The sequence below is a fragment of the Mauremys reevesii genome, linkage group 2 (genome assembly GCF_016161935.1).
Source record: "Mauremys reevesii isolate NIE-2019 linkage group 2, ASM1616193v1, whole genome shotgun sequence".
Lineage (NCBI taxonomy): Eukaryota > Metazoa > Chordata > Testudines > Geoemydidae > Mauremys > Mauremys reevesii.
Window position 1 is genome coordinate 176,926,135 of NC_052624.1, and position 21,705 is coordinate 176,947,839.

A 21,705-nucleotide genomic window follows, 5' to 3' on the forward strand; every position below is an offset into this window, starting at 1 on the left:
TGGTGCTCATTTTCTACTCCCAAATAAAAAGGTGCAGCTTTGGGGATATCCCGGGCTGCAGCATGTTGAACCCTCTTTATGTACCCTTTGGTGAAACCATTGGTGCTACTAAATGAGTGATATGAAGCCCCCTCCTAACTGAGTTACCTTTGGAGCAGCTAAATATATTCCTATCCAGCAACACTCCTACCTATCACACACAACCTGATTTGGGTGGGTCAGGCTTGAGCAGGGTTTTTCCTATTGAAGACTCGTTCATCTCTCTAATCTTATTCCTTTCCACTTGATTTTATTTTTGCCATGATAGATGTGGGGTAGGGTAGAGAGGTGATTGATAAACATGAAGGATAGAATTTATTACCTCGCTTCCTCTCAGCAATTAGTTGCATTCAGAATAGTTAGCATTCCTGGGTGAAATATGTAAGATGTTCAAGTGCTTTCCTGTATACTTTTTACCTGTGCTTTCTATATTAAATCTAATGCTCCAACTAGCCTGTGGGATCTGGGAGTATTATGCAGAAGTAGGCAGTAATAATGCTTTATGAATGAAAATTTTCAACTGTACAGCTCACTTAGTAGCTTGGCATAGTGTATTTGCACAAAAAGATCCAAATTGATAGTGAGCTAAAAATAGAAGTGTCAGGAAGAGAAGTGTGTATCTATATGCAACATCTGCTTCGTCACATACAGTACTCGGGAGTTTCCCTCAGTGAACCCTGTGTTATTGCTACACGTCAGATTGTTTCTACCGAGTGACTCTTAACTTGCATATAGGAACATAGGATGCTCTGTTGAATCTGACCAAGGCTCACCTAATTCAGTATCCTGTTTCTGACAATGGTCCACACCAAATGCTTCAGAGAAAGGTACATGAAACCTTGCAGTAAGCAGCTGTAAGATTATTTGCCTCCCCACATTAGGTATCCTTATAATCCCTATTAGTTAGAGATTGGCTTAAACCCTGAAGTATGTGGTTAAATATCTCTCCGGAATGTATATTAATATTAACCATTACAACATAGAATAATCTGTTTTTATATATAATATATTATGTCCGATCACTTTTTGAATGCTACTATGTTTTTGGCCTCAACATCCTATGGCCATGAGTTCCACAGATTACTTACATGCTGTGTGAAAAAATATTTCCTTTTATTGGTTTGGAATTTGCCACCGTTTAATTTTAATGAATGTTGTTTTGCTGTTGTGTTATCAGACAGGGAGAATAGAAGCTTCTAATGTACCTTCTCTATCTCATTCATTATTTATATAGTATCAGAGGGGTAGCCGTGTTAGTCTGGATCTGTAAAAGCAGCAAAGAGTCCTGTGGCACCTTATAGACTAACAGACGAATAAGTACATTATTTATATACTTATTCCATGTCCCCTCTTACTCATCTCCTTTGTAAGGTAAACAATTCCAGTCTTTTCAATCTCTTTTTATGCCCCTAATCAGTTTTGACACCTTTCTCTGAAATCCCTTTAATTCTGCCATATCTTTGTTGTGATGGGTGAGCAGTATTGCTCACAGTATTCCAGACGAAACTGCACCATTAAATTATATCATGGTATTATAATATTTTTGACATTATTCTCCATCCTACTCCTTATTCATCATAACTTCTTTTTTGACTGCAGCTGCATACTGAGTTGAGGTGTCCAGAGTGGCACCCAGATCATTTTTTTTACTTGATACCGTTACTTTAGAGCCCTGCAAGGTATCTGAGTGATTTAATTTTTCCCTCCCCAATGTGCATTACTTTGAATTTGTTGATATTGAACTTCATTTGCCATCATGTTGCCCATTCACCTAGATTGGTTAGGTCCTTCTGAAGTTTTACACTCCTCTCTGGACTTCTCTAATGTAAAAAAGTTTGTGTCATCTGCAACTTTTGCCACCTCCTTACTCATTCCCCTTTCCAGATGATTAATATATATATTAAACAACACTGCTCCAACTGATTTAATGTCCCTGTGGGAACAAGGTGTTTCTGCAGTTTGATTTTCAACTAGGTAAACCAATTTTGACAATAACTGGAGCATTTCTTAGTTAGGCCTCATGTTCTCAGAACATCGCTGCCTTTTTCTCCAGTGCATTCATCTTGCTATTTGTGCTCCTTTACTGTCGGAGGTATGAAACTGGATATTGTCTTCTATTGTAGCCATGGGTTGGATAGTGAAAATCCTAAAAGTTTAGAATGATAAAATATCTGAGCTGAGAAAAATACAGGACCTGATTCATCACTGCATTACTCTAGTTTTATACCAGTGTAACTTCACTGAAGTTCATGGAGTCACAATAGGAGTAACAGAGTGGTGAATCAGGCTCTGTTACAATTGGAATTTAGAGTTTTGCATCTCCCTGTGCTGAGTAGAGTTAGAAGAAGAGTTAAGAAACTTAGGTAATACGGACGTCGCCGCGACGATCGATCAGAAGGCCATCGATCTATCGCCTGATCTAGACCGCCAGTTCTCGACGCCCCGCGCGCGCTCGCCGTACTCACACGCGCCGCAGGGAGGAGCAGGAGCCCGAGGAGCGTCTGGAGAGCTCGCCCGCTGCCTGACCTCGACAGTCGAACTAGGTAATTCGAATTCAGCGCCACGTACACGCTGTAGCTGAATCGCGCACTCTAGTTCGACTTTCGAGCAGTGTAGACCAGGGCTTAGGGAGAAAGATACTTCCTCAGCCAGGCTCCAAATACAATGTCACAAATGTTGCAAAACTAGACAGGGTTACAGGTCTTAGCAGTAAAAACCTAGAATGTGTCTTACATTTAAATACAAAATATCAGAGTATAAATCCAAGCTGTCTACGGCTAGCCTGTAGGCTGATAGATATTATATTTTTTGGCTGGAAATGTCTCGAGTTTGGTGTGCAAAAATGTACCATTTCCATGGCTTGCCGAATAAGTTTCAGAAAACTCAAGTTGATAATTTTTCTGTTGTGTAAATAACATTTCAGAATCTCATTACTGCACCCATACTTTGTTGCCACATAATGATGAAAATCTCAAGCAAAATTAAAGGCGTACAGGATTTATAGTCCTCGGGGAAGAACTGAGATTCAGACTATGATTGCAGTTGGCAAGTTTAATAATATTTCTGAGGAATTTGTACCATTCCAGCAATGGGTCCCAAAGGTTTGAAATAACCAGCCAATTAAATCACATACATTAGTTGCAGAAGAAATATAAAATACAGAATAAAAACTTCAGCAGACAGTTATTATTATCAGCAGTGAACGGGATCAATTCATTTTCACTAGAACGCTGATTAGGACACTTCAGTATTTACATGCATTCTTCACTATACTTAGTTAAGGAGAGATCATTAGCTGCAGTATTTGGCAGATCAGAATTTAGATATAAAAAGACAGTGTTATTTAAAAAAGAAGCTTATGGGCAGACATGCTAAGATTTCGATCTCTGACCTACTGCACAGGGGCAAATTGACCCCTGTGTCATTCCACTGACTCAGAAGTGTCTGTTCATATTGTATTTAAATGTTGCTAGAAACAACTAAATCTCAGATCGTTCTCAGAAAATGCTTGTGACTCTATTATTGTGTCTGCCAACTCCTAGCCTCTTTCTGAGTTGGCCTGTCTCCCTAGATAGCTGCAGACAAGTAACTCCTCTGGTCCCCCGGAGAAAGGCTTTTTAACTTCGTAGTGTTCTTTTGATCTCTAGCCTCCTAGCTTTGACAAAATAAGGCTTGCAACTTACTAGAGATCAGACACAGGAATCTTGATGCTAATAGTGTGACCCATTGTCTTTCAAGTGTGTGTTGAGGTATCTTTATCTAGATATATTGTGTTGCTATCCTGTTTGCTATTCCAACAGTCCCGTGTTAAAATAGATCAATACAGGGTAATCTACTAACCCAATATACCATAACTCCCCTTCCCGACCAGCTCACATACAATGTTAGTAAAATGGTTACATCTCTGTACGCATAACATCATTACATATCCGCTCTTTCTGTCACAAACTCATCCTCAGAGTAGTGGTGTTGCAGCACTGTGTGGTATATGCAAATATTGACCTCAGGAGTGCCACACCATCTTCCAGACAATGTGCATATGCTGTAGGCATTTTGGCTGGGTGCCCATTAGGCCTGCAGGGAGCAGATATAAATTACCATCCCTTCTGCAGCAATATTTGGAGCGTGTGCTGTGCCCCTGCCACACACCGTTATTTGCAAAGCTATGTCTAAGCATTGCCGTGCTCAAAATGTCCTTTGAAACCAGGGCTGGCTCCAGCTTTTTTGCCGCCTCAAGCGGCGAAGTGGGGGGGAAAAAAAAGATAAAGACACGATTGGTGGCACTTCGGCGGCAGCTCTGCTGCACCGCTTCATTCTTTGGCAGCAGGTCCTTTGCTCCGAGAGGGACTGAGGGACCCGCCGCCGAAAACCTGGACGTGCCACCCCTTCCGCTTGGCCGCCCCAAGCACCTGCTTCCTTGGCTTGTGCCTGGAGCCAGCCCTGTTTGAAACCCATCAAAAGTAGCATGGGGGAACCATGACTCCCATCCTGTCTCCATCCACACATTTAAGAATTAAAAGGATTCAGTTAAATAACAAACAAGGGAGTCCCTTTGCAACACATATGCATTCTCTTTTGTCATCTGCCCCCATCCTCACATATCTGAGTAAGGGGCAACTAGATATTGTGATGAGATCTGCAATGTAAATAAGACCGTGTTAACCAGCACATACTTCAGTAACATGCTCCAGAGAAAGGTGTAAGAGGATAGTGCTCTGCGTTATATTTTGTTCTATATTCCTAAATTTATTCATTCTGCAAAAACACTGCAGAGCACTGTCTATACCACCGCATCTGGAAAATCTGATTTGAGGCAATGCAGATAATACACTGCATGTATCACAAGACAAATATGATGTATGAGACTAGTCTATTGAAACACAATACGTATAATATATCAGTAAAACCAGGTGTGACACAGTACAATCCCACAGATTATTAAAAAATAAGAAGGAAGTATTTGTGGTTTGGCAATATTGTGGTAAAAATCACACATCAAATCTGTTATTGAATAGCAGACTTGACAGGTGGTGGTCTCCCACTGTTTTATTGGGGAAGATAATCTCTTCTGAACACACCCTACCTATGCTGTGTCTGCCTTGACTGTGCTGAAAAACCTTGCCTAGGAACAGAGGCATCAGCTTATCCATGGAATTCCCATGGAGGTAAAAGATCACCATACAATTCTGAAACGTCACGTATCTGTTGTGGGATTTTATGTCCGTTCAAATCAAGTTCTGATTGCCTATGTGTGTGAGAGAGTGTGTGTGCATGCACACAGGGGAGAAAGGGGGAAGAGCGGACAGATGAAATGGAGTGAAGAGGAAAGAGAACTGGGCAGGTAGGAAAAAGGTGGAAGGGAAACTATGTCATCAGTTCAGATATGATTTGACCATAAGGCTGGCATAAATGTCATAAGTATTAAAGTACTGTAAATCTGCAGTGTTTGCATAAGAGCAAGCACCATGGCTATTTGGATAGTCAAGTTGTCTTCAGATAATTTGACTTGTCTGAAATTTGCTTCACTGTTAAATGTAATGCAATAAAATACAATCAAATTATTTAAGTTAGCTGCATTTTTCAGGTTGACAGATCCTTATAGAGAATGATGTGTTCAGAGGAGATATTATTAGCCCATTGGCAGAGACAGTACTTGGTGGAAAGATGTCCAAAAGAATTTATTTTTAACAATAAAATTTGACAAATATTTCTATAAGGGACCATGGCATCTTTTATGCCTGAAAAAGTAGACCAGCAATTGTTGAACATGCCATTCAGAGGATGGCTTGCTGGCACCTTCAGGAACATCATGCCATGGTGTTGACAGATGGAGCAAGGACTGCAACCGTGATCTCTATTCCTAAAACAGCACTAGTGATACTGATCAACCAATTGTCACATCAGCAGGTTTTTCGTTTCAGGCTCTAAATATGAACTTTGAGAGACAAAGTCAGTTGGTTGTAACGTGGGGAAAATGCTAAATATCCCTCAGAATCACTGCCATGGCCACACACACATTATTCAGCGATAGAGTAATTGCGGTTGTACTGTACTACATGTCTTCACCAACTAGCCCATGAATTGCTCAATGTTTTTAAGTGCACAAAGGCTCTTTAAAAGGCCTGCAAGAAACAGCCAAAAGTGATCATTTTTGTTTACTAAAAGTTTTCTGCTATGAGGACAGAGACAGCTTTTTTAAATGATTTATTATTTAACCAATCCCACTGAGGGTGCACAGGCTTTATTCAGCCACAGACTGGCTGCAAGATGGCCCCCGCTGATCACGACTGAATGATTGTTCTGGACCCAGTTCTCAAGATTTTCATTCTCTCACTATCTCAGAATCATTTAGGGATAACTAGGCAGTGAGACTGGGCTTTGCTCAAAGATTTTATTTGAGTTCTTTAATGTGAAATCATTTCTTCCTAATTACCTCTGAGGTCTGCAATTCTACCATTGATCGTTAGGCTTCGGTAATGAGAGAGAAACATTCCTTAAGGCAACGCCTCACCCTTAGTGGCAGCAGAGTGTTTGGAGCCTGCCTCCTCACATTTTGCATATTAAGGGAAAAACTACGTGGAAAATAGAATTGTGGCAAACAAGCTCCTCTAAATCCTGGATTCAAGGGGCAGGTCCAGCAGAACTAGATGTCTGAGAGTTGTCTGGTGAAGAAAAGCTGAAGAGAGCTGAGCCTGTGTTTTCACGATGATGGTTAAACCGAGTGTAACAGGGCGTGCCTTCTCTCCTGACATCTTGACCCACAGAAACTGCCTAGACTCCCACTAGCTATACATTCACAGTGCTATTTATTTTGAGTTCCCTCCACCAATAGCAGAACAGTCCCTGTGCAACAGTCTGTTTACAGTATCTTCTGTGCTTTTGACCCTCTCATCAGGACTTGACTAACTAGCCCTCCCTGTCCTCCCTGCATCCCGCTTCCTTCCTGTGCCTTTTGATCAGATTTGGGATGATGGGCTAATTGGCTCTCTGTCCCCACCAGCCTGATTATCTAATTACCTCAGTCAGCTTTCCCTGGGAAACTAATTGGCATCTAAAGGTTATGTCTACACAGCAAATTAAAATCCACAGCTGGCCCGTACCAGCTGACTCGGGCTCTGGGTCTGTTTCTGAGCCCGGAAGGTTACACAGCAATGAAACAGCCTTGCAGCCCAAGCCCTGTGAGCCCAAGTCAGCTGGCTTGGGACAGCCGTGGGTTTTTCTTTGCTGTGTTGACGTACCGTAACTGATGAGAGTGCAGGCTCACCTGTTCATTCCCTGCATCCAAGATCAATGGCATTTTTTCTTCCTGTCAGAGCTTGATGAAGGAAATCATATTTTTCTGGACACCCCTGGTTATTACTGCTATTATCATCAGGTGGGATGCTGTCAGAGAGTTATTGTGAGAGGCAAGATAATGGCAAACTGAGCTGAGTAATTATTGCACCTTTGAGGCCTAATCCTGCCTCCCTGAACTCCGTGTGAGCTTGGTTGGGTTGAAAGGAAGGATGGCCTTTTGCAATTAAAGAACTGAACTGGGTCTCAGGAGATGAGGGTTCAGTTCCTGGGGCTGGCACAGACTTTCTGTGTGACCTTGGGCAAGTCATTTAGAGCTAGATTTATAAAGGTATTTTGGTGTCTAAATATGCAGATAAGTGTCTAGTGGGAATTTCAAAAGCATCTAGGTGCCTAACTCCCATAAATTTCAATGGCAAGGTGCTTTTGGAAATTCTTCTAGATGCCTGTCTCCATCTTTAGATGCCTAAATACCCTTACAAATCTGGCCCTTGGCATACTGAGGTCTTCATCAAGGTACTGAGGCCCTGAATTCCCATTGAAATCAGTGGCAGTTAGGTGTCTAAATACCTTTGTGAATCCCACCTTTAGTCTCTCAGTGCCTCGGTTCCCTATCTGTAAAATGGGATTCTGATTTGTCCATGTAGATTTTAAGCTTTTGGGGACAGAGACTGTCTTACTATGCATTTTCAGTACTAAGCAAAATGAGGCCATGAACTCAGGGGTGGAGGGTGGGGCTGTAGGTGCCACTGTAATGCAAATAAAAATAGGATTGTTCCCTATATCAGGAATGAGGTTCCCCTCTTAATAATATACGGAGATATACCAATCTCCTAGAACTGGAAGGGACTCTGAAGGGTCATTGAGTCCAGCCCCCTGCCTTCACTAGCAGGACCAAGTACTGATTTTGCCCCAGATCCCTAAGTGGCCCCCTCAGGGATTGAAGTCACAACCCTGGGTTTAGCAGGCCAATGCTCAAACCACTGAGCTATCCCTCCCCAAAAAGGAGGAGGGATAACTCAGTGGTAAAGCAGAGATCCAACCCCTTACACCATGTATGAATTAATACATTAATAATTTGTTCAATATTTTTAAGAGTTAGAGTTCTTAATATATTAGGCTCCTAAGGGGTCAATTCAGACCAGAAAGGATATGGAGCAGGCCAGGAAGAGGGAAGGGGTCATACCCAGTGTCGCCACAGAATGCACTGATTCAGCACATCCCCTCATCAGGTTCCCTTATCTGCAAACTAAAGCTCCCCACCCCAAGTAGAACTCGAAGAATTGGTAGCAGGTGCATCATCCTCTGCCCTCCAAATGGGGAAACCCCCACCCCAGGATGAAATTTATACCTCCCTGTGCCAGTTTCAGCAAATCTAGTCTAGTGGATGTTGTGCCATGTATTTGAGAGCAGACGTGTATGAGTGGAGATATATACTAGTTAACTGTAGTCTGTCCTTTTGGCAGACATGACTGTGTCAGAGCCTGACTTCTAAATGTGTCAAGATTATTTATTTTTGTTGTTTTAAATTATGAGACTAAAGGGATGCTCTTGTCTTAATCATAGACAACTGTGACTTGAAAGTGGAATTTAAGGACAAAATCTCCCGAAAGACATCAGCCTGGTCACTCGTTAAATGGAAAGTGTTTGTGTTGCATTAAAGATTTGTATTTCAGTCAGAGGTGCTACCAATCATTGAACAAGTCTATTATTCCTCTGACCTCTCAGAACTCCTGCTGTCTGCAGTGATAGAATCAGTACAAGTCACTCTACAGTCTCATTATGGTGCATGTTTCTCCAGTCCTTTCCTTGTGGAAACCAAATTAGTGAATACAACTGGGTTGCCAATTCCATCCCCACCCCATTCATTTTTATACAAATCTAGATACATTTGCCCAAATAAAGGCCTGAGACATGTTCTTAGCACTGCAGAGACTAATCTACTTTGTCTACTTAACTTTCCTCTGCAATTTCAATGGGATGTGGTGTCCTTTGTTTCCCACTCTAAATTGTTGTGTGGTGGTGGTGTTACTTGTTAAACAACTAACAGTTTCCATCCAGAAACAGCTGCATTTCAGCATTGGGTGAAATCATTCCTGATACGCAGAATATAATGTGAGCTTGCAGTAGGAATAATAAAAAAGGATATGTCACTATTAAAATTAGTCTTTATGTCACTGCAATAAATAGGAGCACCACAAAGAATCCAGACAGTTTTTTACTTGGCTAAAGAATTATGTATTTAAATTTAAAAAATGGTGACATAATCTGGAACTAAAACAAGGAAATGGCTGTTTACAAATTTAATGCCCTAGATCTAAAACAAGAAAATAGCTTTTTTTTCTTGTTATACTGAATGCTGACAAATATAGGGCAGCTCCACTAAGAACCAGGTCATAAATTTCCACCTTGAAAAATTTCATCATAAATCTTTTCGTTTTGTGTCTGCTGATTGTAGGGAGTTAATCACAAGAACAATTGTTGTACAGATTGGATGACCTTGTAAATTCTGTAAAGGAAACAAATCAGAAAGCAATGCAAGTAGATAAAGGAAGCAGACTGACAGGAATAAATTTCATTTTTTTAGGCTGATGATTATAAAATGAAGAAATTGCTTTTTTGGTCAAAGAATTTAACTTCTCTTAGTTTCTCCTTTTTTCTCAACATGTTATGGCCTGCTTGACAATTGATATGTGGTAACTCCCATAAAGCAGTCAACATGCAAGGCCAATTCTTTAGCCAGCCTTTAAATAGGCATGAACATGTTCGTGAGCACAAGCTGGATTTTTGGACTTGTAACAATCCAGTTTGCATGCGTGATCACCTATTTGTGTGTATAAACATGATAATTTCATGTGCAAGTTGTTGTATGTGAATAATTAAAGGTAACTTTTTAAACATTTGGCCTGTATTCGGTCTGTGGTAAGTATTGCTTCATGACTTTCACATTGCAATTTAAGGGAATTGAGTGATTTTTGGATAGTCAGATCAGTTTCAAGAAAACTACTATATCTTCCATTACGTGCGATAAAACTATACAAGCTAGAAATATTGCACATTCTTCCTGAAAGACTGTGGAGAACCTCAAGGGTCACTTTGAGGTCAAGAGAGAGGTGTTTTATTTGCATGCCTAGTCACAACTATTTATTTTACAGGAAACATGGCTAAGAGGTATGCTCACATCTCATTGCACTGGGATTTATGTGCACAGTTCACACCATATGTGGAGATTAAAATATACCCTGCTAGGCTATGCACCTTGATATGTGGAATTATAAATCACATTAATAATGTTAATTAATAGAAACATGCTTTGGTCCACAGTGAAGAGAATGAGTGCTAGACCAGATCTCAGTGTCCTTTAAATCCATAGCTGTAATACTTGCTGCAAATATTGGGCTCACAATGGAGATTTCTAATAATCTGCAACATAGCAGACTACAGGGAAACCACATATCTATGTGGCACATCCAGTTAATTTAGTAACCTAGCATTTTCGATAACCCAACTCTTAACTGAAATCACTGAATTTAGTAGACAGTGATGCCACTGATGAATTATATATCATAGGAATAAGCATTCAGGATGTTACTTTTACCCTAAGAGTGGATGTGTTTAGAGTAGGTTTGGAACAGTGATCCAAAAAATACCTATATTCTTCAATCTGTCAGCAAAATCTTCAACAAGTTTTCTTTTGTTACAATAATAAAAGTGGACACACTCTGCTTATTTCTTCCTGCTGACAACTGTCCGGATTGAAAACTAGCCCTGAAAATTTGGAAATCCTAGTCCAGTATGGTAGGGGTTGGAGGGCTGGAGTGGTGCACTGGTGTTTCAGTAATCATGCTGCATGCATTCTTTATTGGGCTGTTGGTGATAAAAGTATTTGAAGAGATTCTGGATTTCTTGCTCTCTTGGCCTACAAAGGGCAAGGTGCTCCACCAATCAGCAGGATTGTGCATCACTCAGCAATGATATCTCAGCTTTTTAAGGAGCAGCATCGACTGGTTCAAAGGCAAGCCTCTCCAGGCCTCCTCCACCAGAAGGATAGTGGCTAGCAGGGCCTTGTGCAAGGGGACGAATTTACCTGTGTAAAGCAGGTAGATTATTATCCGGGGGTCATCAAAGAAGCATAAAGCCCCTCACCTTCTCTCTCAGAATAGTTAAGAGATTATACTAATATTTTTACACTGTTTAAGCCATGACAGAGCCCCGATTTTTTTTTTTAATGTCATATGAGAGCAGAGAAGAGACTCTACAGCAATGGAAGGTTCTGGCTTTGTCTCTAGAAACTACAACAGAATAACTACTAAGCCTTTTGAAAAGATATGGCATGCATTTGTTTCCCCTTCTTCTGTTTCTCCACTTCCACTTTATTATGACTTATTTGTATTGCAGTAGTCCTAAGGAATCCCAGTAATGGACCAGACCCCCTTGTGCTAGGCACTGAACAAACACAAAAAAGATGGTCCCTACCCCAAAAGAGTTTACAGTTTAAGACCAAACGGGCGGATATAGAGAAATATGGGAAGCACAAGGAAACAATGAGACAATATTGGTCAGCATGATAGACAGTGGTGTCAGCGCACCAGTTGCCTAACATTGTCCCATTTACTTTGTCAGCTTTGATCTTTTGACTTGCGTTCCATGTGCCCTGTCCCTTCCCGCATCTTTGTGTATCTGCACTAGATCAACCACAATCTGGCCTAAAATGTTAAATGCCAATATTAAAATAAACAAGAATGAAAATCCTCTATTATTGTTATTATTAAATGTAAATATGCATTTTCATGCATGAAACTGCAGGAGCCAGCCAGCAGCATAAAGGATTTAGCATTATACTTCTTTTCTTAAAAGTTGCTTTTAAATACTAATCAGATAATTATAAACATGAGCACTGAGAACAATTTACAACCTCATTAGCATTAGCTCTTGGCCAAAATCATCATGCCAGTGCTTTTGTTGTTGGAGGGGTTGTTTGTTGGGCTTTTGTTCTTACGCGGTGTGTATGACAGTATGTAGTTCTTTGGATGACTGAGTAACGTTCCAGTTCAGTATTCAGGACCCTGCTATCCAAATAAACCCTGCCTCAAAAAAATCTAAAGAGAGGTCCTTAGGAGTGTGCGGTGTGAAACTAGTGTGATGTAAGTAAAACTAACTCCTGCTTTGTAGGGTTACTCGGTCAATGTGAGCCCTTCAAGATTGGGCTGGAAGGGAGCAAGTGCTTTAATTTTTGACATGTCTGTGGAAGACTGATGAATGTGAAATAGCAGGTTTTGTAGTAATGGATAAAGTTAAGCATAAATATGGAACAGGCTTTGTGCATGGTTTCCCCATCCATTTCTGACAGTGCTTTTTAACACTGGCTTGCAGTCTATTTACTAGCTTAGTCCTGGGCCAGCTGTACAGTGGGCTCTTTTGGTAATGTCAACAGACACTCATTAGGGACTAGGCTGAGACTACCACACTTACTTCATTTGTTACCTCCCAAAGACAAATTTGAAGCCAGGTCCCCAGTACCTACCTGCACAGCAGTCAAGAGAGTATCCCTTGTAGCAAGAGTTCCAAATTACAGGGGCAAATATTTCACGGCTGGCAGCCCTACTACATGTAGGACAGATCTGCAGGACTCTAGAGGGAAATCCAGGACTCTCCTGTGGAATGTAGACCAGTAAACTGCCATGAACTCACCCGTTTTAGCTCTTGCATACAGAACATTCTGTAATACGTCTATTCGGCTTCAGATTCTGAGCATCATCCAAATAATCTATTCATTCTAGTGAAAAACTCAAAACACAATTTTTACTTAACTTTTTTTTACATTTCTTTAGAGAGCAAACAAAAACAATTTGTCATTTTTACCAGTCTCCTCTTTTGCAATGTCCTTGTCGCGTTTTAATTTATGACAGAGTCCCAGTGGGGCTTAAAGATCAGAGTATTTTAAAGTGTAAAGGGATAATGATTCTTTAGACCAGTTAGGCCAGGATTATATCTCCTGTTCTATTTTGCAGAAAGGAAAAGGTTGTCAGGCCTCCCCCCTCCACTTTCTTTGTTTAACATCCATTCTAATTAGGAAATATTCCTTATGAAAAGGTTAATAGTCCCCCAGAGACCATTACACTTGGATTGAGATAATAAAGCAGGCTTCTAGTTTGGTGAAGTTTCTTCAGCCTTCAAAATACAGCCTGAATGCTACTGGTGAAGAGGGGTGGGTGTGCAGGAGGAGGTGGTGGTATGTGCATGGGTATTTTAGAAGGTGATCTGTGAAAGGATGTCTGTGAGCACTGGGCTGAGTCCTTGAAAATTCATGGAGAATGTAAAAAGCTAATGTAAAATATTATTGTCTAGAGACAATACTGCTAACATACCATGTTGGTTTTTTATATCCCTCTGCATGTTTTTTCTTTGTGTGCTCATGTTTTGTTCCCACCTCCTCCTCTTCCCCCCCGCCCCGTTTTTTTTATTATTTTTTTTTTAAGGATATTTGTATGGAAACAGAATCTTTGCTACTTTAGAGATTATCAATTCCTGCTGCTAATTCCTCATTTGAAATAATAATCCTCTTTGCAACATTACATTTGTTTGCTGTGGAAATAGTTATGATGCAACAAAGAAGGATTGTGACTTTCTGGCCCAAATTCAGCACAAGTGTAAACGGGTGCAACTCCCTGGCCCTAAGTGAGGAAGTAAGTCCAACAGAGGAAAGACATTTTGTTGCAAATCCAGCATAACTCTACTGAGGTCATTGCAATTAACTCCCAATACGCTGGTGTGACTGACACAAAACTGTCCTTTGACCTCTAAAATGATGATGATAATTTCAAAGTTTTGCAAGAGGCAAAAGGCATCTGTGTCTTTAACTGTTGCACTTCTGCTTAGTGAACCAGATTTATCAGAGTAAACACTTCCAGTATTGCATGCATCTGGTACAGCATGTTTTCACTGAACTTCCAGGGAAATGCTATCAGTTAAAAGATTACTCCTGTGCTTTGCTAATGTGAAATCTAAGAATGGGAAGGGGTTGTGAATGTACCGGTAGCTAAATGGGAATAAGTAGTTGTTGAGACTGTTAGAGGACAGGAGACATACATGTTGAATAAGTAATGGCTAAACCCAAAATTCATTAAGACATTAAAAAAAGATGAGGGGTGATTTTAAATGTGGTGACACACATGTGGTGACATGTGGGGCCCATCTCAGTACAATGATCTTTGAAGTTTTTATACACTCAAGGGCTGGCTCGAGCTTACATATAATCTTACATTAAATACACTGTAAATACAATAGTATTAGGATAGGCCTTTGCTCATCCTAGCTGTCACAAGGTAATCTAAACTACAGAAGAGGTTGCATAGTGCTCATGACTCCATTTAGATTTTTCTTATGGTCTTGTCAGGGGATAAAGCCAAGGGGACAGGCTGTCAGCTGGTATAAATCAGTGTAGCTCTATTGGTTCAGTGAAGCTCCATTGATTTATGCCAGTTGAGGATTTGCCCTAGAGAGTACATTTTTCATTATGAGCTAAATGCTTACGTGCTTAAATCAGTTTTTACTCATTCCTCACTCAGACGAAAACAGAAGTTTCAGGATTTGGCCCTGTGTTCGGAAATGGCCAGCAGTCACTTACTCTGATGTCTGAAAAATAAGAGATTTTTAGCTGATCCTTTTTAATCCCATTTTGTTTTTTTACTGCGGGCAAAAGGCCCTTGATAGTAACATCTTTCTCTTAAAGTCACACAGATTGGTCCTTTTTTCTTACTGTGTGCTGTTTGTCCCTGTGGAAATGGTCACATGCTCAGTGGCTGGAATCTGGCCTCAGCATTCCTCTGATGCATCTTTCTGAGAACTCTCACAATGTGATGCACAAGAAGCATTATGTAACTCAGTCACTAGAGCTACATATTGCCAAGTTAAACTGTGTGATTTTTATTCTTTGATTCCCATACACTGTTAGTAACAAAATGCTTTTAATGGCCTCCTAACAATAAGGTGAACTATCTAAGCATCCCATTAGCAACAGTTACTGTATCTTAAGGATAATAATAATAAATAATAATGTTTGAATAGCACATTCCATCTTCAGAGTGCTTTACAAACATTCATTCATTCTGAATTAAGGATGAGTTTCTGTCATTTTCAGCACTTTTCCAATGAAGTAATTGTCCAGTCAACCATAGCAAAGAGACCATGCTAATGGTCCTAATTCTCTACTGCATTAAGGTCACTCTTTGCTGCTGGAGTGGTGTAAATGAATCGTAAAACCAGCATATCTGGCCATGGGATTATACTCCCTGCTAAGCATCTGGTGTAGGGTGTATTCCCAGAGGAAGTCCCAGCATTGCTGTGAATCCCAGCTGCTGTAACAACTCCTTGAGGCCATAGGGAATGAGCACAATGTAGAGCAGTCCTCAGGCTGCTGTAATTTATGCCTGGGTACCAGACTGGCACACAGTAGCTCCAGGATCAGGGGAATGCAAAGATGATTTGAAGAAACTGCTGCACTTCCCTCCTGTGATGTGATGTGATGTGCATTCTTTGGCTGCAGCTGCGGATTGGGGCCAGTGTGTTCTGAGAAGCCTGAAATCATTTCCTAAACTTTGTCAGACAGTAGCCCTGATCCTACACCACATCAGGCGGCCTCAGCTTCCATTTATTTAAATGAGCGTCATCAACTTCCCTGATGTAAATGACTGCATTGTGTGCGGAGGGTACTCAGCACAGAATCAGGCCCCAAATTCATGTTTTGGATGGTGATTAATGTTCTGTTACTGCTCCCATTGAAAGCAATGACAAAACTCCCATTGACTTCAATGGGTGTAAGAGCAGGCTCAACAAATGTTAACTTCTGAGGTCATCTTGCTGCTTTTCTTTGTTTTTCTAATACCCCTTTCTGCTACTCTCTCTTGCTTTCTAGTCGGAGTTCTCTGATTGTTTCTGTTTGCAGTCCCCTTTTGTAATTAGATCTTATTTGTTGTGACTGTATTACGTACAGGTTGACTGCCAAGTGATTTCAATTCATGTTCATTTGTAATTAGTACATTTAATAAAGCTGTCCAAGAGGGGAGTGAGAATGGAGGAGGAGGAGGAGAAGAAGAGCTGCTATTGTTCCGCAGTCTGCAAAGCCTAACCAGGCCTCCTTGTTACTGTGGACTGGCTTTGTGTTCAAACTCTGTTTGGACAAGTTGGGTACAGTCGGGAGGCTCACACACAGCAGAGGGGAGGGAGCTAGAACTAAACTTTTCATACTTGTGAAAGTCAGGAAACAGGCATGAAAGGAAGGAAATTAAGTGAAGAAATCTGCACAGCCTAACTTTTAGCAGATTAGCCCGGGGTGGGAGTGGGAGGGTCATGTCTAACATGACACAAGACATTTTGGTTTTTGTGGGTTGGAAATAGAAGAGCAAAGTATAGTCCATAATGCCACGCACAGTGTGGACATACTGTATACATAATGGAGCGATGGCATTGTCTCACTCTCTGCCTTTTGTGCCGCAAAGTCGCTCTTATACACATTGAACTAAGGAGGATGTGATATGGTCCAAAAACTGATCCTGGATTTTTTTCGCAGGCGACTGAGCCAGAGGCCCACTGCTGAGGAACTGGAGCAGAGGAACATTCTGAAACGTAAGTATTTGTACCATTCAGAATTCAACTTGTTAGCTGCTCTGTGTCTTTTATAAAGCACCAAATACAAGTCTGTAGCTATATCACAAATAAGTAATAATATATATAGGAGCTATGTTTGGGTGGGAATGACTGTGGAAAATCACATTCAGTAAGATAACCAATACAAACAGTCTGGGAAGAAAATTCAAACTGAGGGTCGTCTTCCAAAGTTTTCACACAGGCAAACCTCCCATTGAAATCCAATAAAGACTTCAGGATTTAGCCCACAGTTTCTAAACTCTAATCTGTATTGTTCCTTTCAACAAACAAACCTATGGGGAGTTGCAACATCCCTAAAGTAGTTGTTGATATTTTAAAGCCACAAAAATCTACCCAGACAGCCTGATCCTGTTCCAGTCCGTATGAGTTTTACCACTGATTTCAAGGAGAGGAAGATTGAATCTGAAATAAGTTATTCTAATGAACAAATCAGATATTGGAAAAGTATGGCAGTTATTTTTTATCAAATCAAAATGGTTTTAAATATGAAAAAGATAAAGCTGTTTATTTGAAGATAACTAGTCAGAAAGCAGAGAACAGCGGGAATACAATTTTTACTGACACTCTTGCGTGGGTGATGTATCCTACATCCTTTCAGGAGCATGGAACTAGAGTATTAAAAAAAAAAGCTACAAGAAAAAATAGTCTACAATATCGTGTTTAAATTCCATAGTGTGTCTTTAGGTCGGATCCCATTCTTAAAAATTGTATATTTGTTGTTGTTGGTTTTTTTATTTCTACATTGAACAGAATCCTAGAGGCATGAAATAGGTGATTAGCTCTCTAGAAATTAGTAAAATTAATTGATTAAATAACATGAAATCAAATTTCTAACATGTTTCAGTGGTGTGGTTAGGGAATAAAATGTGCTGGCACTGCAGTAGTTGGTTTTCTGTAAATATGGCACATCAATAGACAGGTAGCTATAGATATAGATAAGATTAGATTAGCTATCAGAGCCAATTTAAGCAGATATGGGGCTATCATTCACTTATGAGTGTGTCATCTCCTACTATATTCTCTAAACTTCTATGCCATGTCAGGTGGAGGGAGTCATTCTCCTGGGGGAAATTATTGGAAAAAGAGGCGATGTGTCCAGAACCAGATTCTCCAAACAGCTCATGTTGTCACCCCAGAATTCCCAGTCAGCATGAGCCATCTGGTACCGCACATCACCTGGCACTGGAGCATAACCAGTAACCACCACACTGGTACTGGTGCAGCTTTGGCAGCATTGTCTGAACCATAGACTTAATGGCCAACATTTTAAAACCTAGGTTTCTAAAGATAGGCTGTTACAAGTAAAATTTTCAAACATGTCCAAGTCACTTAGGAACCTAAGTCTCATTGAGACTCAGCCTCATGAGTCATTTAGGGCTTTTCTTTTAAAATGGGACTTAGCTCCTAAGTGACTAAGTGTATTTGAAACCATTACCCTAAATCTAGAACTACATTTTGGCACCTAAATAAAACATAGATCTAAACATAGATCTGCCATAGAACTCCATATGTCTTGGTAAATGAAAATTTCCTAAATACTGGGGGAAAAAATTGTTACATAATAATTGTATTTATAAGCCACCCCACGCCTTTGCTGAAGCACCTACATGATGAGTAAATTATTGAAATATTATGTAATGAAAACATCAAATATTAAAAATCCAAACTAAGGACCATCAGATTCCAGTATGGTTCAGCATTATAAGACAGCATTGTTCACTCCCCCTTCAATAGTTCAGTGATGCAATTTAAATATATATCTAAGAACATAGCTAGATGGACAGATGGATGGAGGATGTGAAACAAGAAAATTAAGTCCAAAGATCTTATTCCAAACAAGTGGAACTATTTTTATTAGCCCAATTCACAGTACAGTAAATGAGCCCATGGTGTTTTTCAAAGTAGGTAGGTTTTCCTCTGTGGCTAGAGCTGAAATTTCCTTGATGCACTTGTCACATTTGACATCACCGTGTTCTTATATCAAATGCAATTGTGTCAGTATCAGTTCCATGGGTGGGAAACAAAATGAGGCAAAATGTATTTACTCAGCCAGTCTTTGCTCATGCAAAGATCACCTGTCCATTTCCTAGCCCCACTATGGTGGAATGAATAAGATAGTCTTGCTGATTGAATTCCAAAAGCACAGGTACTCATAGCACAAAATCCACTGCCACAGATGGCACTAGTAAACTAATGGTTGTCTCAAAAGAGGAGCTGAGGGCCTACTGCTGGAAGGTGCTGAGTACTTCCCGTGAGATGCAACATGCCCTCAACTCCCATTGACTAAAATAGGAGTCAAGAGCAGGAAGCAGTTTGGGTGAGGAAACACAGCACCCTGCAGTTTTGTATGCTGGATAAGCATGAAGACTGAACTGCTCACCCATGCAGAGAGTCCTTCCAAAGCATGAGTGAGGCACATTAGTTTGTGAGGAAACTTGCATGGTAACTGCATCTGTGATGAAGAGAGGACTTCAGCTTTTAAGGTTGACACCTTCAATGAGCAAAATGCTGTAAAAAGGCAAGGAGATTGGATCTGATGGGTCTGACACAATTTCAGTTGAAATGTCAGACTGGCACTGACGTCAGGCCTGAAAATTCCAGTTCTTTTCACACAAAGAGGCTAGAGAGAAAGAGGGGATCTCCTGACCACTTAAAACAAAACACACAAAGCAACAGTTTTGTAACCTCTCTAGTTCTAAAAGGACTTCATCAATTTTAGCCATGTTTTAAATAAAGAAATCACTTTCTGGCTTCAGATAAGGACAACTGCTAATGACCAGCTTTCACTTGGTAAAGGTTTCACCCTACCCGGTTGTCTCTAAAGCTTGGTAACTGGGCTGAAGGAAACAAGGAGACAGGAAAAATAGTGCAGTTGTTAGGAAGCCTCATTTCTGCCCTTTCAGACACTTATTTGTAGCCTTTCAGCCAATTTGTTCTATTCTGAACCCTGTTAGAAGCTGTTTACCTCTCCCAATTAACAGCCTGATCCTTCAAAGATTTACTCATTGGCACTGTTCCCATGAGTAAACTGTTGACAGGATCAGCTCCTTAGATTCTGTGTGGAACGATAAATCAGTGTGATTGGGGACTGATTGGAGGGAGAACCTATTCAGGGAACTTAAAAAAACTAAGAAAAAGAGAAACAATTTAGCAATACATGTATTCCAAATAGTATAGAAAAGGTGCTTGGGATGTGTCCCCTGCTGTCTTCTTATCCTTCTGCTATAGCATGAAATTCCTTCCTCCAGAAAATTTTATTTTAAAAGTATTACTGGAAATCTGTCATTTGAAATTAAAGGGCCCTATTATAATAGGAGACAATCATGCGCAGCATGTATTGAATTGGTGGATTTTTAGTGAGAAATCCTGGTCCCACTGAAGTCAGTGAGAGTTTTGCAGTTGACTTCACTGAGGCCAGGATTTCACCTCTACTGATTAGTGCCTCAGACTGGGAATCAGGAGACCTAGCTCTGCCTCCAATTTGCTCTGTGATCGTGGACAAGTCAAATCACTTCTTTGTGCTGTACGGCTGGTCTATGCCCACTTGGAACACCAGTTTAACTGCCTCATTTTTAAATAAACTCCTGGTGTGGACACTTTTAGATCAGTTTGAGTGCCTTAAATTGGCTTAACTTAATTCAGTTGGTAACTGAAAGTTTTAAGAATACCCACAGTAGGGATTTGCCCGGATTGAGCAACATTGGTTCCAGCACCAGTTCAGTTAAATCGGTGCTTCAGCTGTGTGTAGAACAGCCCTTAGTTTCCCTTTCTCTAAAACAGGGGTAATATTTACCCACCATTGTAAAATACTTTGAGATCCTTGGATGAAAGGATCTGTATACAATAGACTGTATGTGTAAAGTAATAGTATATTATTATTTATTTCTTGACTCACTGAAGGTACTCTCGCCTTAGGAGCCCGCTCCAGCAGCTCAGTAATGAACACTTTGTTGTGGCTTATTGCTTAGTTAGCTCAGCTATCTGTGTATTATGATTGTGCCTAGACAATGGGGTAAACTTTTCAAAAAGAGTCTAAATAAGGATATGGCTTCACTGCAGAGTTAACTCCTCTCGAGTTAGTCTAGCTTAAGTGAGAGCCAGACACACAGTGAAATAACACTCGAGCTACACAAACTAATTGTGTTAGCAGTGACAAGTGGGGCTGATTCTAACTGGTATCCCCTCATGGGTCAGCCAACACTCAAGTTATTCTCGGGTTAACTCTGCAGTGAAGACAAGCCCTAACTGACTTAGGAGCCAACATCCCATTGTTTAAATTCCTACATCTCACTGACTTTCAATGAGATTTAGACTTGTAAGTGCCTAAGTCACTTTTGAAACTGTGACTTTTAAGAGCTTTGGAAAGTTTTGCCCTGAGCCTGTTTTTTACGTTTAGGAATCAATGAGGCTTGTGAAAGTTTAATAGAGCTGGCAGTGCTAGATATTACTTTCCTGAGCCTTTGTGATACAGGCTTGTCTTGGTAAGAAACTGCCATGTGGCCTATTTGGTTTTAGTTTGTGAAGCATGTTGCCCCCAGTATTGGCTGTTGTGCTCCTGTGCTGTGCTATGCAAGGCCCGTATCAGAAGGACCTTCTCACCACTCTGTTAGACAACAGCTCAGATAATGGCAGGCTGAGTCTGGGACTTTACCCACTACCCCTGTTGTGAGGTTTGTTTCCAGACCCTCCACTGAGTAGCTGTGGACA

The 21,705-nt window shown here is 40.6% G+C and overlaps 1 protein-coding gene across 12 annotated transcripts in view; it reads left to right on the forward strand.

The window, feature by feature from the left end:
- PHACTR1 (phosphatase and actin regulator 1) overlaps nucleotides 1-21,705 on the forward strand; it is a 426,275-nt gene that overhangs the window by 376,315 nt on the left and 28,255 nt on the right. For all 12 annotated transcript variants that reach the window (XR_005594204.1, XM_039525218.1, XM_039525220.1 and 9 more), the window contains one exon: nucleotides 16,901-16,956. Coding sequence is in view for 11 of the 12 variants with exons in the window: in XM_039525218.1 (XP_039381152.1) it covers nucleotides 16,901-16,956 (56 nt within the window). In the remaining variant the exon portion in view is untranslated. The remainder of the gene's footprint in view (nucleotides 1-16,900; nucleotides 16,957-21,705) is intronic.